Here is a 16561-nt window from a genome sequence, read left to right on the forward strand (position 1 = left end):
AGTAATTTTTTTAATCTAGGCATGATTCTGAAAATTTGCATAAAAATGTTCACTTTTGAGGCTCCCTGAACAGAACATGGCTGTAATACAAAATTACTTTCCTCAATATGGCAGCTAATTACAAAGCTGTCAGACAAACAGGTAGTAGAACAGAGAGGGGGGCCTTCGATACAATGGTTTAGGTGCTGGTCCTCCACATGGGACATAGCAGCTCAATGGAAAGCAGTAAATTCATTTAGGCTGGCTTCATTAAATACTGTACCTTGGGCCCTGTATCATGCTTCCCACTTTGCTCTCCCTACTTTCATTTGTGGGGCAACGGATATGCTGTGGGTAAGAAGAAGACAATCACACAAATGAGTACAACGCAGAGGGAATGGGGAAACGCTGTAGGTGGGAAAGGAGAATGGAGAGCACGGTAAAGTAAGAGAGATGGGGGCAATGTACAGAGTAATTAGAAGAAAGAAAGGAAGGATGGCAAAACAGTGGAAAGGAAAGATGGAAGGAGGAAAAGGGTGCTATCAATAAAGCAACACAGTAATATAAAAAAGAACAGAGCAATATAGAAAGTGCTGTGGGATGAACAAGGGCATGGGGACATGTGCTTATTTGATGATAAAGGAATAAAGCATGAAAAGATAAGCGTATAAATGACTAATTTCTAATATGGCTTTTGTTTTATTCATATGACCAAGTCTTCAAAAAAGAAGAGAACACCAGAAAACAAATAAAATTACAGCTTTAGTCCTCAAACACAAGCTAAATGCTAAGTCTCCAGCGCAGTGAAACAAGGGCAATGGTTTTCCATACTCTCTTTACCATTTAGATGATACTGGCAATAGTCAGACTTCACAGTATGGAGAGCATCACAACACACGGTCCCCTCCATGCAACACTTGTTACCCCAAATAGATTAAAAGACACAAAAAATATGATTTATGGTCAGTAACACTGACGAGAAAGTATCCAAAAAGTCCCAAACCAACTCTGCTTGGTGAAAATTGACGCTCATGAACTTCTCGCCGCTGAGTTGTTTTGCCAGACAGTTAAGGACCATTGCATGCCCAATTTAACAGGTTACATGCTGAAACGATAATTAATGTCTGCTGCAAAACTGCCATTGAGAAGAGGTATGGTATTTTATTAAAGAGAAGAATTCAACCTTTTACAACACAATTTAAAAGTTGAAAATGTGGCATAGCACCATTCAGCACAGGAACCAGGAGACATGATGGTCACACATTTACTCTCCTCAGTGACTGCTCTGGTTCCTAGCCAACAGAGTACTTTATGACAACACAACTCCTTTAAACTTTAACCTACGTGTACAGAATGAAGTCCCATATATTTCTGTGTAGACTTCTCTCTGAAGAGGAGAACCAGCAAAACTCAGAAGATAGCTTCTCCTTATGTGAGCTTGAAAGAAGCCATGAAACTTCCCTGAATTCATTTGTTTGGGGTATTTTTTAGCTACACAACTCTTAGACAAATCCATGTTTTGTATTTTGACTTGTTCTTTTGCCACTGCTACACATTGTAGTCTTCTCTGAAGTTGAGCAGTGCCTTAAATTAAGTGACATTTTGAGCAAAACAGTAACTGAAGTAGAGTAACCGAAGACAAAATGCTTGAAAATTGGCAAAAACCAAAACTAAATCATGCTTGTAGATTAATATAAATAGACAAATAAAGAAAGAAAAGAAAAAAAGGAAAATACAATAGACATAGTACAACAAAAAAATAAATTTAAGTGAAAAGTCAAGATTTCTCTGGGCAGGGAGATGAAAGATGGGAAATTTACTGCAGATTTCTGCATCACGGTGCAAAATCAAATGGCATGTTTTTAAATCACATTCTCTATTGGCTTCCTTGTTTATCTCCTGATGGTGCTGTAATGGGACAAAGTAATAATAATTTACCCAGCCTTGGGCAGAAGGTACAACTATACAGAGGAAAAATCAGATTAGAGAAAAAATGTATTTGGTCAAAAGGGAACCAATCATGCTGGTGTCAAGAGTCAACAATTTGGTTATTATAGATTTTAGCTGACATTTAGTCCCAGGCTCATACCTCATTTGGTGAGATAATAGCGCTTCAAGGCCTAATATGCTTTCACAGATTTGACATGAATGCTTTATCATACAACGATTAAATTTGGAGAATTCACAAGGTAATTTCATTGCTGCAATACATGTTTTTTCTATCTTAGTCTAATACTTTCAAACCATAGAAATAGGTTTAAATAAGTAATTCGATCACAGCCTCAAAGCATGCTAGTCAGTATAGTATGTGGCCCATTAATATAGAAATGCAAATAATTGAAAACCTTACTTTGTCTTTTCACTCAAAATTTCTGTTGATTTCTGTTCCTAAACTGTATTTAAATAGTTTTGGAATCTGATTTTTTAAGACAATAAAAGTCATCATCACCTGTGTCAAAGATCTGCTTTCTTTATTTACCAAATGAGGGTGAAAAGGTCAAAAATAATACATAAGGCTCTTAATAAATTGGAGCAGCTATTAGCTAAAGAAGTCATGCTCAAGCTCCTCTTACTTATACCACAGTGAAGATTATGGTTAGTTAAATGTTTGAGCTTTCAGAGCATGCAGAAGTTGACGGCTGCTGCTGCCCTTGGATCTGTGCCCGAATCCAACAGCAGCTCACACTCAGTTGTAGCCCATAAGCTCCAGCTGTTTGCTTTCATTGTGTCGCTGTGCCGTGCTACAAAAGTTCGTCTATCTCCAGTGTGTATCAAGGGAGTCGAGTTCGATGCCGTCTTTACTCAGAATTAATAACCGTAGCAGCATGTGTATCATAGCAAACTTTCACACCCAATTTTTCAAAAATAATTACCTCAGTCTGTTTGTGTGTGTGTGTGTGTGTGTGTGTGTGTGGGTGCGTGCGTGCGTGCGTGCATGTGTGTCTGTGTGTTTAAGAGAAAGTCAGAGAGAATCAGAAGAATAACCAGAGAAAGACAAGTGTAGGAGTGAGAGATGAAGTGTGGGAAAGAGACATAACAACGACAGTACGGGCCTGAGATGAGATACAAGATAAAAATGTAAAGAAAATCCACCACACGAGTGCATCATCCACACTTACTAACTCTGACTCCATAACACTTTCTTGTTTGTTTTTTTCTTACCGTCCTGACTGGCAAAAGGGCAACACTAGAGCTTATTGTGTATGCTAAACAGTATGCTAAGCTAATCTCTGTCCATCTCGACAGCCAATTTGCTCCTACAAGGCAGGGTTGAGTAAATGGGAAAGAGCTTGCATTTTTAATTTACATATCATGCAAGTGCAGTGCAAAGTCTGGAACGTGACAGAAATTAGAGAAATAAGAAGCATGCAATTCTTAATAGCATTGTTCAAATTGTACATGTTTGAGTTGTGTGTTTGAATATACATAAGCAGGGAAAAGACAGGTGTCAAAGACCAGGAAGGCCATTCAACACCGATCCGAAAATCTGGAGAAAACAAGACAAAGACAAAGGACTGTCAGTCACAAAGCGTGTGCTTTGCTGGCATTTGCCACGGCAAAATTCTTAAAATATCTCCCAAAATCATGGTGGATTATCGGGGAAAAATACAAAAGACAAGAAATCTTTGGGCAAAAAGGTTACAAAATAGGCATTCAGAGATTTAAAATTACCCCTTAAATTATGTGTTTTCCTCACTCAGAGTGCATTATGTAGATGGAGACTTTGTGCCTAACAAACAGTCATTTTACTATTTCTGAGGGATAACAGTGTTATAATAAACTATAAATATATCGTTCAGACAATTTACCCCTCCTTTGTCTTGATTTCAACAAAGGCTACTCAATCATTATTATGCTGCTTGATATTTGTTTCGCATTTTCTCAAGCTTTACGAGTAAGTAAAAGAGCACTGACAAATAACGGATCTGGTCACCTTCATTGTGGTAAAAGAAAATCAACCAACTATCATTGACATGTCACTGATCAATCCAATGTCTCAAAAACTCATTTAATTTAATAATTCTCCAGGCATTTTGAGATCTGCCTTTTTGCTGCGGCAGAGAGTATCTGAAATGAGCTTCCATTGCAAATTAATTCAAACATACATGCATATTAGAGACTGTGTGATTCTGGAAGAATGCCTCTCCAATTATTTCCTGCTTAATAAGCTACTGAAAGTCAGAGAAGGCCTCTAGTCATTCCTCATCTAGTCCAATTTCTGTGAGAGAGGACAAAAATGTAAAAAAGACAATTTGGGCTGTGATTTGTGATGCTCATAAGTGATAGAGATATACAAAAAACGTTGGCCACCAGAAGAAAAGCAGAGAGGGAAAAAGGGAATGAATATTGATTCACTCTTTTATGAAGCTGTCAAAAAGACTGAGAGATGAAGAAAAGGACCAAGAAAAAGAGGGAACGAGCTCCATGGCTTTTTGAAAATGCAAACAATACAGAAATGACTCACTTCACTTCATTCATCTGCTTGCAGCAAAAATAGAGGCTTTCTGACCCTGGCTCGCTCGCTCTGTCTCTCTCTCACATACACACACACATACAGTAAGAGAGAGAGACGACAGGAACAAACATAAATACACATGTCAACAAAGAACATAGATCCAGCAGTATGGCTCATGTTAGCAGAATAAATGCTGACTCGTTGCTTTGACACAAGAAGACTTTTGCTTTCTACTTTCTGCACGGCACAACGTAACGCACAACAAAAGTTATTCTGACAGTATTTGGCCCATTCAGTTTGCTTTTTCCAGCCCCCAACCAATGTTGTTTTCGGAGCAAATGTATGTCTCCATCATTTTGTCCATCTCAAAATGCAAAATGATTGGGCGCATTTGCTAGTGGAGGTGGCAGAGAGCAACTACAAATTGCATTGAGTTTCCTATAATTAAAAATGATAAATCAGCTGCATCTAAAAACACTAGTTCACAGCACAGGTACACTAGTAAAAACCAGAGAATACATATTCAACCACTTACTATGCCATCTGAAAAAAATATGTTCTCAGATTAAGCTACTCCCACCCAAAAAGGGTAGTACATATAAATGGCCTAGTTAGCATATACGCAATTGCCATTTATGCTACTTGGGGATAGTTGCAAGTAACATAATCAATGTTAATTTCATGAGCTTTGTGTCATTTGTGAATTTCCTGAATCCCATCCAGTAATAATCAGGACAATCAGATTGTGACTTGGCTGGACCAATTTGCAGATCAAGAGCTAAGCATCTCACTAGACCTATAATATGAGGTGGTCGATTAAAATGTTATGATCTACTATGTCAAACGCTTTGCAAAAATTATGTGTATTTTAATGAGCAATAACTAGACACATCCTAATTAGCATGGTCTTCTGGCAATGATCAAATGGGGACAAGCATTACGACATCCACACAAAACAGCAAGAAACATTAACAACAATCCATTATTCTATTTGTCAGTAAAAGTAAAATAGGATTTTACAAAATTATTGACTACACACATTATATATGTATTACACGACACACTCTCACATAATGTGAAAAAACAGACATAGTCACAAAACCACAAATATACTTCATACACAACACAAATGCTCCAGTTTCTCGCTAGCTGAAATAAAGGAAAAACAGACAACAATCACCACAAATATGAAAGAAAACCGTTTAACTTTGACACTGTGTTCTCAACTTGTTTCTAAAAAGTGAGCACTGCCATTTGCTCTGTCGTTCCACTTTGATCATGACTCGTTCCCCATTTTCAAACGCTGTGACATTTGAAAAACACAATCCCACTTTGGTCTCCTATCATCGCTGGAAGGAGGATACACGGAAATAACAGGCCCGACACTGCCCACCTGCAGCACATCACATCGTCTCTCCCCAAGAAATTAAAGTGACCAAAAAATTGGCGTCCTGCTATTACAATCTGTTCGCCAGACTGTGACGATCGGAAGTCCATATTTGGCCGTCATTTCTTGCTTTCTTACAATGAGGCACTGTTTGTCGGCTATTACTGAGGAGGCTGCAGTGAGCCAAAGCACACTGTGTCGTTCCTTTTTTCTTTTAGGGATGGGAGACAAGAAGAAAGAGAAAAAGAGAAGAAGGGCTTGAAATGCCTTACCTCCTGCAGAGCTCTATCGCCAAAGGCCCCTTGTCGGGCAACAAATTGATCCTCGAAATAAGGGGTCATTTCCTCTGCCTGTTTACCTGTTCACAGCACACTGTCATCACTTTAAAAGACACACATAAAAGCTAACACCGCTGTGCATTCAGAGAGCAAATGCAAGAGAGGGTTAACTTATTTTGATCGTCAATCTGAAAACAAGCCATGTTTAGGTACTGAACTCTATACAGTGGTACCTCTACTTACGAAATTTATTGGTTCCGGAAGAAATTACGTAAGTAGAAAATTACGTAAGTAGAGACACATTTTCCATGCAAATGCCCTAATCCGTTCCATGCTTTTATAAAGCATAAAAATGCATCAAAACATGTAACAAATACATGTTATGATTAGATTATTACACAATAAATGAGAGTTGTGCATAAGGTAAAAAACAAAGAATAGAGTAAAGAATAATAATGACGGTCATTTACCTTTTAACAGCTGTCCCCATTGTTTTTTGCCCTCTTTGGTTCATGCACTCCTATCTCATGATGACAAACAATAGAGTGAATTCCAGTCGTCCTTTTGAACTTCTCCAACAACCCATGCGATGCCTTAAACTCCTTAAACTTCCTTTTGTTTTAATAACGAGGCGATTGTAGATGCATTACTGCCATATTCTTTGGCAAGATCAACCAAACGCATCCCTTTCTCATGCTTTTCTATGATTTCTTGATTTGTATGGACAAAAAAACTATTTTCTTCGTCTTTTCTTTTCCTCTTTTCTCCGTCACTTTCTTGGGTTCCATAGCGAATACCTACTCAAAAAAAGTTATCAGAACACCTCATGGGTCGAGTGCCGAATGACTAGGACCCTGCATAAGCACCAATCTAGCTCCACACAGCCAATGGGATGCCAGGAAGATACGTAATAGGTAATAGCCAATGGCAGAGCAGCTGTGAGAATGTTGCGTTCAGGAACCTGTAGGAGATTCGAGTATCAGCCGATACTGTGTTTTTGTACATTATGTAACTCGAAATTTCTTTCGTAAGTTGAGGTAATATTTTCCTGCTGAGAAATTTCGTAAGTAGAGACATTCGTAAGTAGAGGTATCACTGTACTTTTAAGGTTCCTCACCAAATGACCCCGATGCCATCAACTACTGACTCTCGTTAATCGATCAGTGTCAAATTAGGGAGCACATCTGGGTGAGAAAGTGACAAGGAGTATGGTGGGAAAGAGATAGGGTGAGAGATTGAAACTGTATCTACTCTGCAAAAATGGTTTGTGTGACAAGCAAAGTTGGTCAGAGCAACATGTGCAAAAGAAAAAAACACTGAGTCAAAAACAAAATCTGCAATCTGAAGGGCACACTGTTTTAAGCCAAGTTCTCTGATGCAGAGACAGCCTATTTTAAAACAGTGCTGCACTCATTCATGAATTATGAATCCTCAGATGAGTCATTGACAGTGTCCTCGCTTAATATTGCATGTAATTAATTGACAATTTGTATGACATGATTTTAGACAGCAAACTGTCTAGGCTGTCATTAGGTATGTTTACATATGTGCTACAACAGTTGTACAACATATAGACTCCGCCTGGAGGCTAAATTAGTAAGTGGGATATCTGAACATGCCCCATAATGTGCTGGCTAAGCGTCCTGGGTGTACCCTGCCTCTTGTCTGAAGCCAACATTTGTCCAACGTGTCCTTCCGATTCATACTGCCTCTGCTTCTATGATGAGCTAACACCACAGCTAACATGAGATACCACACACACACACACACACACACACACACACACACACACACACACACACACACACACACACACACACACACACACACACACACACACACACACACACACACACACACACGCAAGGTTCCTCTCCCCCGCAGACAGGCTGCCAACACATACTCTCATTTAATATACCGAAATATTCCCGCAGGTGATCCAGAAAATCCAGACACACACGCATACACACATACACACACACAGACACACACTCACGCCTTCAACCACTGAACAATGGCAGTAAGATGGAATCAATGCAGCTTTGAATCAATCGAGGCTGTGTGTGTGTGTGTGCGTGCGTGCGTGCGTGCGTGCGTGCGTGCGTGCATGCGTACGTGTGTGTGTGATGGAGGGAAGAAGTTGATAACAGCATGTGCTCCTGTGAGGATTTCACCAAACCCCATGTTTTTTGATTGAAAGGAGGTGGGCAAGCATTACCATAGCTTCCCCACCACATGTCTGCTGTTAACTCAATAATGCAAGAATGATTTCACACATGCACGGACACACACACACACACACACACACACACACACACACACACACACACACACACACACACACACACACACACACACACACACACACACACACACAGTTGGTATGCACCATGGTAAATTCAATATTATATTCACCCTCCTAAGCCAAAGTGGGAGTACAGTCAGCACAGAAGCCACAGCCTTAGCTGTAAATCAATAGATTAAATAGAAATGTATGAATAAAACAAAAGATAATAAATAAAAGAGAAGATGGTTTACTCTTGCCGTCATATACTGCACATGTTCTACCTCATTTTGGAAAGAATAATGGAGAAGAAGACAGAAACAAATAAATACACTTCTTGTTGTGTTGAAATTAATCTTTCTAATTCTTCTGTGCACCTTGCCAGCTTCCAGTGTCTGCGTCCTTTGTTTGTTTTAGTGTTGCATGTATATGTGTTTATATTACATATTTAAAGATTGACACAATGCATATGTGCAACTTTAAATGCAAATTAAAAAAGGAAAAAGTAGCTCTCTGTCATTTAAAAATCACTAATCAAATGGGCCAGCAACAAAATACAATGGAATACCTTTTCAGTCAAGTATGATTTATTATAATACACCTTATTGACAGCAAGGAATGATCATGTCTTCAGTAGTTTTTGTTCTTTGATCCAATTAATGTTGCATCATGGGCCAGAAAATCCACTATGTGTAGGGATTGGTTTCACATGCTTGACTTGACATACCTGTCGTTTATGCTCCAGTTTAGGCAAAGGTTGAGGGAACTGAGATTGCGGCATTTCCTCACAACCTCCATCACTGTCTCGTTGTTGAGTTCTGAGATATGCCGAAGGTCCAGGACATTCAGGTTTCGTAACTACGAGAGGTAACAAACAAACACATTATGATGTCAAATCAATTCAAGTTCACATAAATAGCTAGTTATAGTAATAACAATGTTTTACTGTCAGGTCAAACATTTAGTCATCTGTTTCCGAAATAAAAACCATGATGTCAATGCTTCTTTTTAAATTGTTTGCCACCATGAAATCAATAAATAAACTAGAACCAAGGCAGTCACAGACTGTGACACCCGTGAATTCAAAATGTTACCCTGACCTATTTGCATAGGTCAAAGATCAAAGCTAGTGCTCTGACCTACTGTCATTGATCAAACCACTGGCTTTGATCTATGGTCTTACTCACACTGGCCTTCTCCCTCGTCTTTCTATCTTATCCAGTTCCTGAGTGTACAAAAGTTTAAATTTGACCTTGACCTAGTTTTCTCAAGGTCAAGGTCATCATCTCATTTTCATCCCTTTTCATCCCGAGTAATATGCTTTACGTTTCATCTTTCTATCTGCAACGGTTGCGAAGATATTTGGTGGACATACTAACGGACGAACAGACGAACGGATGAACACACAAACACTGACAATTACAATACATCACTGCTTTGAAGCGGGATGTAAAAATATACAAATACGCATTTAGTGCTACTTCTCTCAAAGCAGAATGGAGTGTTGATATGAAAAATTGCTGTTTAATTTCAGTTTGACTTGAACCAATTAGGCACCCGTTATCTCATGGAGGAACCAGGACCTGATTTCATACTACAAGCACTGGAAAAAGGAAGCTATAAGAAGAGAGATACCTAATGAATTTATGTGAAGTGTGGCATACACACACTCACTGAATTGCAAGTTACGTTTGACATATCCTCATAGAAATATGGACAATGAGTAAATCTTTAAACTGACAAAGGTACTGAAAAAAACAATGCAGAATAAAACCTAACAAGGGAAAAACATTAGAAAAAATTGCCAACTGTCACTGTTTAGCTCACCTACATGTCTAATGTGAGGGGTTATGGGCCAATGAGAGTATTCACCATGGTGCTCTCTTTCATCACTCCGATTTTCAATAATCTTTCTTTCCAGTCACAGTGCCTTATAAGAAGGGGTTTAGATTGAGTCTCCGGTCTCGATTTCCTGACACATTTTGAGAAACACACTCTAACACCGTGTTCATCGAGCATTCCTGTAGGGTGAATACTACCAAAGGCTTTTCAAGTCACTGCACAGATGTACTTTCTGTGATACTCAAAACTATATAAGGCACGGATTCCCGCTCACACACAGCAGGAGTGAAAGATAATAGTGGCATGATATTATAGCCAGCTCCAAGGGAGGCAGGGAGGTAAATGCCATGCCAAGGCTAAAGAGAAAACAAGCTTACAGTTGATGTTAAGATCACTGTGCGCTATTTGCTCCATAGGCACAACAAACACCAAACAGCATGAAGACACATTGAGGAATGGATAGAGACAAGGCTTGCTGGTTGAGGAAAGCACACATGTAAATGCTCCTTCCCGTCCCCTTACTGAGAACAAAAAAATATTGACACTGCAGATTTTCACAGTGAGTATGTGATGCTACTTTGCTCTGAAGGTTATAAAAAAGCTTTTAAATCCCTTAACCCTGTCTAGTTGCTACATTTGTCTCTGCTTTTACAGAGCCGGTAGCTGTTTTGTCATTCCTACAGGTAAAAGGTCTCGTGTGATAAAAGGTCAGCTTAGGCATGAAATAAACATGAACTACTTTTTGTATGTGGCATGTTTTCACCTATGCTGTTAAGATCAATTTAGTACAGATGAAATTAACATCAAACAGCTTACATGAGCGAAGACAAGCCAATAATACAGCAGTGATTTTAAGGAACAACTAAACGAACAGGATAAACTGTGTCAAATGAAAGCGAACATCCCTTAACTGGGGCTTGTTATTAGTGTGCATTCATACGCGCGAACGCTCAGACGTGCATAACACACGCATGTACACACAAACTGTCCGGTGCTCCTGTAGGCAGTTATGAATTGAACGCTAAATTATTCATGCAGACTTTGACTGATCAGCGTTTGCATGTGTGTCCAAAGATAGGAAAATTACAAATCCATGCTGACTTGGAGGGAGGCTAGTTGACCACTACCGTTAATATTCAGAGGAAAATACTTCCTCTCACACTGTCAAAAGAATGTCCAAACACACACATGCACGCACACACACATACTCACACAGATACACAGTAAACACACATACAGCATCTAGTATTTTTAGTTATTAAGGCTGGGGTGAATTTCACAAGCCCAACATAAAAATTAATGTGTGTTATCTAAATCTTCAAAACGGCACATGTGCTAAATAGATTTTCTATTGCAGCCAATAGTAAGTGTGTCAATGATGTGGCTAACCAATAAGAAATTGGGCCAAACTGGTGTGAGTTTTCATTGGCTGACAGTGTAGCTAGGTTCAAGAAATTTTTAGCAGAAGTCTGCATGAGGAGGCAGAGGCATGGCTCAAACTATGACTTTCTAGTCCATCTATGGAAGCCACAGCAGGAAAATAAATTCAATAGTTTAGCAGACATCTGCCAAAAGAAAAATATCTCAAATCCTTGAAATGACAAGTCGCACAAAGAACAACACCTCAGTAATTAGACACACCTCCAGAAGGAAGCAGCCACAGAGACTGTGTTTGTTTTCCATAGTTGACGGATTATCATTTATTCAACTCGCGGGTGAAATGCTTTAATGCTTCCAATCTTATTTAATCATTTCCACTCAAACAGCAGCTTATTTTCTGCTCATGTTTTTCTCCAACTCAAGAATAAATGGGCAGAAAAAGAAAGAAAAATGATAGAGTGAAAAATGAGGAGGAGGAGGAGGGAGAGCAGGAAATCTTGAGATGGGGAAAGAAAAAGTGAGTGATTCACAAAGCAGAGCTGGAAAAAGTGAGAGTACAACAGAGAAAGAAGTGAAGCAGAGTGAGGAGTGCAAGTGAGATTGAAATAAAGCAACAGAATGAAGAGGATTTAGTAAACAGCGCAGAATTTTTACTTCCTGTTGGTTGAAATATGTAACCAGGCAGAGTTTGTGTCATCTCATGACTTGGCAGTTACACCTGGATAATTATTCACTCTGTTCATAAAAACACTAAAACCTGCAGAACCCAGCTGCTCTGAGGCCAGCGGGTTGTCCCCCTCCCTGTGAACACACATTCATGGCACTGAAATCACACACTGATTACATGAATATTCTAATGACTATGTGGACTCGTGTTCTTAGGCACAGAGAGAAAGATATAAAGAATCTGTGGACATCAACTCGGCAGCAGTTCCAAAATACACTTTTAAGTGTGAGACTTCCACTTTCTACTCATTTCTACCTTGACTTCATGACACGTCAGAGGAAAAGATTTATTTTGTTTACCCAACATATATTTCATTAGTAGATTGAGATTTAAAATACAAACCAAAATCCTCTTGTAAGACAGACTAAGATCTTAGAGCATGGTTTAGCACCAGAAATGATTATCTGGTATTTAAATAAATTAAAACTTCTCTAATTTTAATATTTTCAGTCCATCTCATATGTCTTGTGTTTTGGTACAATTAATAAAGTAATATTGGGAATGCACAAGTTATACTGTAGTATTATTATTGAACTGTTATACTTTTCTTGAGTAAATGGCCTGAATGTTTCTTGTATCACTCAAAAAAAAAATTAATATAAAAAACAATTCCAATAAAATAAGTATTCTTCTATTTTATCTCCTGAAATCAGTGTTCACAAAAGAAAACATTTCATCTGCCCTGTAAATGTATATTGAAATTTCAAATCACATTTCTATTTCACCTGAAAGTTGCAGTTCTGTCTAAAATAACCACAAAGCAGAAGATGCTCAAATCATGTTAACAGAATCACAAAGTGTGTGAATGTCAGTTTATGTGCTAACATTGATTCTTTCCTCAGAGATAATCACAACATAGCCTGACAAGCCAAACATACTTAAGAAATGGGTGTTACTTTTTGTATATGTGTATCAGACATGCTGTTAATTCAGTCCACATGACCACAGGAGATCTGTGAGCTGCAAGCAGCTTGGCTCACACTTCAGTTAGAAGCTTGTCTAAAATGGGAAAAGTAAAAGATGAAACAAGGTGTCAAAAGACAAATGGTATCTCAAATGAAAGAAAAAAATAACTGGATGTTTCAAAGACATATGCTGGTGCTAAATATTTCTAAATGTTGATCTGACATTTTATTACATTAGCCTGTGTAATAGTCTGGCACAGTCGTCGTCGTCCCCCCCCCCCTGTGTGTGTGTGTGTGTGTGTGTGTGTGTGTGTGTGTGTGTGTGTGTGTGTGTGTGTGTGTGTGTGTGTGTGTGTGTGTGTGTGTGTGTGTGTGTGTGTGTGTGTGTGTGTGACTACAGGCTACAGAGCTATAGCTATGTGTGCCCTATTTCTTAATTTATTTACACAATCCCACAAGCACTGTGATGCCAAGCAGGAAGTTCAGGCTTGGTGGAGTCCATATAGTGGATATGAAGTCATGGTTCAAATGCTGGCAGACATCAGCATGAGTTCAGGGTGGCTGCTGTCTGTCAACCTCAGTGTCCCAAGCTGACAAGGAGCAAAGTGACGTTTAAAAAGCACGGACAGAGCAAGCATTGTTTTAGTCATCAATAATGAACATGGAATATTTGGAAAATATGAGCCGCTTTTTCATTGCTGCATTTAAGTTCATAACCATTTCATAATTTAGTATGTGAGTTATGTCAGGAAAAAGTCTGACTGTGAGAAATGCATTTTAAGCCGCACTCAAGAAGTTATGGCCTATGAAAATGTAGAAAAGTAGCTTTTGAGTAAAAAATAGTGGACAACTTCTTACATCAGCAAAGATGTGCATAAGCAAGCAACAAGCTCTTAACAATAAGGTAGAAGTCACTCTAAAAATAATGTTTAAAAGTTTGGGCCAGAAGCGGTAGGGACAGGGTGTTGTAGACTAAGAATTGTGGCCCTGACACATTTTGCTGTTGCATGTTTGTGGGACAGAGTGTGAGACAGGATGAGGTGGAAACAAAGGTGACACAAAAAGCAAATGTTTCATGATTTGAATCCATGGATGCGCTCATGCATACATGCTCTGGGTTTGTATCCTCACATTGGATCATCTCGAACAGTTCAGTCAGATGGGGAGAAAGCTCTACTCAGTAACCCCACCCCCTCTAGATGCATGCTCAGAAAAACACACACACATGAAAAAACACAGACACAGAGAGGCCTTTACAGACAGAGTGGTATGAATATTTCAAAAATGACGAAAAATAAAAAAAAAACTGAAAGAGCAACGGGTCTGGAATCGTAAACACTTTGTCTGCATCAGTCATAAACCAGTGAGCTGATCCCACAGTGGGTTTGTGTGTGTAAGTGTGTGTGTTTAACCTCTCTCTTTATCTGTCTTGTGCCCATCTTCTGTCTATCATCATATTTTCCCTCTCCTACCCCCTTTTCCTCTCTCTTTCTTCCTTTCACCCGCTAATCCTGCATGTGCGGGTGTAGATAACAAACTCAGTGGTGAGGAAAGGCTTGAGGAGATAGAGAGCACTGGTTTCTCTTAGGCGCACTAAGCCAAATGACCACATAGGCACATACGTACACAAGTACAAGCCGGTATGACAGCGCCGGGTGACAGTGACTAGTTGGCCAAATAATGAGACATGATATCCCCTGCCTCCAGAGGTCAAAAACCTGTCTATCTCTGTCTGTCACTGGGTTAAAAGTCTGAGAGCCAAATGAATTATTCTTCAATTACTCTTCCAAGAGACACACATCATCCTTAGGCTCTTCTCTGCTCATTATATTCATAAATCCCCCAATCTCCTCCATACAGCGGTGAAGAAAATTGTTGTTACAGTTTTGACTCAATTGGCGACCCCCACAACCCCATTACCTTTCTTCCTCCAAATCACCATTACGCCTTCATTTCCCCTTTATCCTTTTTAGCAGCCCTGAGACTCAACACACATGTGAAAGACCACAGCAGCACACACATACACAACTGTACACAGGAAAAGACGCACATTGACATGAACATACACAGACACACATACACAGACACACTTACTTCTTTGGTTGGTGTTGGGGGTTATCAGTTTGACACAGGGCACTGTGATTATGTATTTTCTGTGCTCCAGTCAGGGGCACAGATAAGGGGCCAGACTAAAGCAAAGTCAGACACCACTCATCCCCATGGGGAGGGTGTGGAGAGTGTGAAGGTGACAGTGGGTGAAGACCTTTGCGTTTCACACACTTAAACCTTTCTTTTCCAGTCTGTCTTCCTGGTAATATGAAAAAAAATTACCCAATAAATAAACAAATAATGTTTTATCTATTCTTTTTTTTCCCCTTGTTGCATAGGTTACAAGCCAAACGTTGCAAGTATATTCTGCTCTGCTAACTCAGCGGGATGAATATAACATATGATTCTGGTTATGGAATTAAATAGCTTTCCTGTCATAAAACAGACTGTTTTATTTGCTCATAAACACACAGAGGGAACGAGGTATTGCCCACGGTCCAATTCTGTCAAATTTAGAGAGCATTTATCAAAACTTTTTTTTTTTCCCAGAGAAGAACAACAAAGCCACTGGAGCGGTACAGCAGACTTAATCTACATGGTCCAAAAATTAAAAACAGAAACATCCAAAATCAGCACATCAGAAAGATGATTACAGTCTCCAAATATACCTCTTTTCATGTCTGACACATTCTTCAACAGTCTCTCCATTTGTTATGTCTCTGGTCTCTTTTCTGTTCGTGGGGTGGGAACTTTCACACACCTAAACAAGGGAATTTTGAGGCCCATGGTGTCTTTAGGTAGTGATAGGCTGATATATGAGGAGGGGCATTGTGGCCAGGCATGACAAGCAAAGAGAAGCCATCAGGAGGACATCTAAGGCTTAAGGAATGAAGGTTCTTTGGCACTGAGAGCTGCTCTCCAACACTCGCTCTGATGGACCTGACCGTGAACTTAATTACTACCAGAAGAAAAGAGCACTGCTTGACAGGAAGATGGAGAGATGTTGGAACGATGTGTTTGTGTGAGAGAAAAGGGGAGAGAGGGAAAATTAGAGGGAAAGACAAATGAAAGAAGAGCAATACATACAGAGGCCCAAATAGACAAAGAAACTGAACGTAGAAAGTGACATACACAGATAACAGAAATTTTTCAAGCGATGGCTAGACTTTTTTCTTCTAAGGCCTGTGATTAACACACAAATCCTTTTCCTAGAACATACAGAGAAACACAGACACAAACACAAAACGCACTTACATCCTATAGAATTACAGACA

The 16561-nt window shown here is 39.3% G+C and overlaps 1 protein-coding gene across 1 annotated transcript in view; it reads right to left on the reverse strand.

Moving 5' to 3' along the window:
* Positions 1-16561, reverse strand: part of fbxl17 (F-box and leucine-rich repeat protein 17) — a 207662-nt gene that overhangs the window by 121344 nt on the left and 69757 nt on the right. The window contains exon 8 of the mRNA XM_068311194.1: positions 9112-9242. Within this exon, the coding sequence (XP_068167295.1) occupies positions 9112-9242 (131 nt within the window). The remainder of the gene's footprint in view (positions 1-9111; positions 9243-16561) is intronic.

This window comes from Antennarius striatus, chromosome 3 (genome assembly GCF_040054535.1).
Source record: "Antennarius striatus isolate MH-2024 chromosome 3, ASM4005453v1, whole genome shotgun sequence".
NCBI lineage: Eukaryota > Metazoa > Chordata > Actinopteri > Lophiiformes > Antennariidae > Antennarius > Antennarius striatus.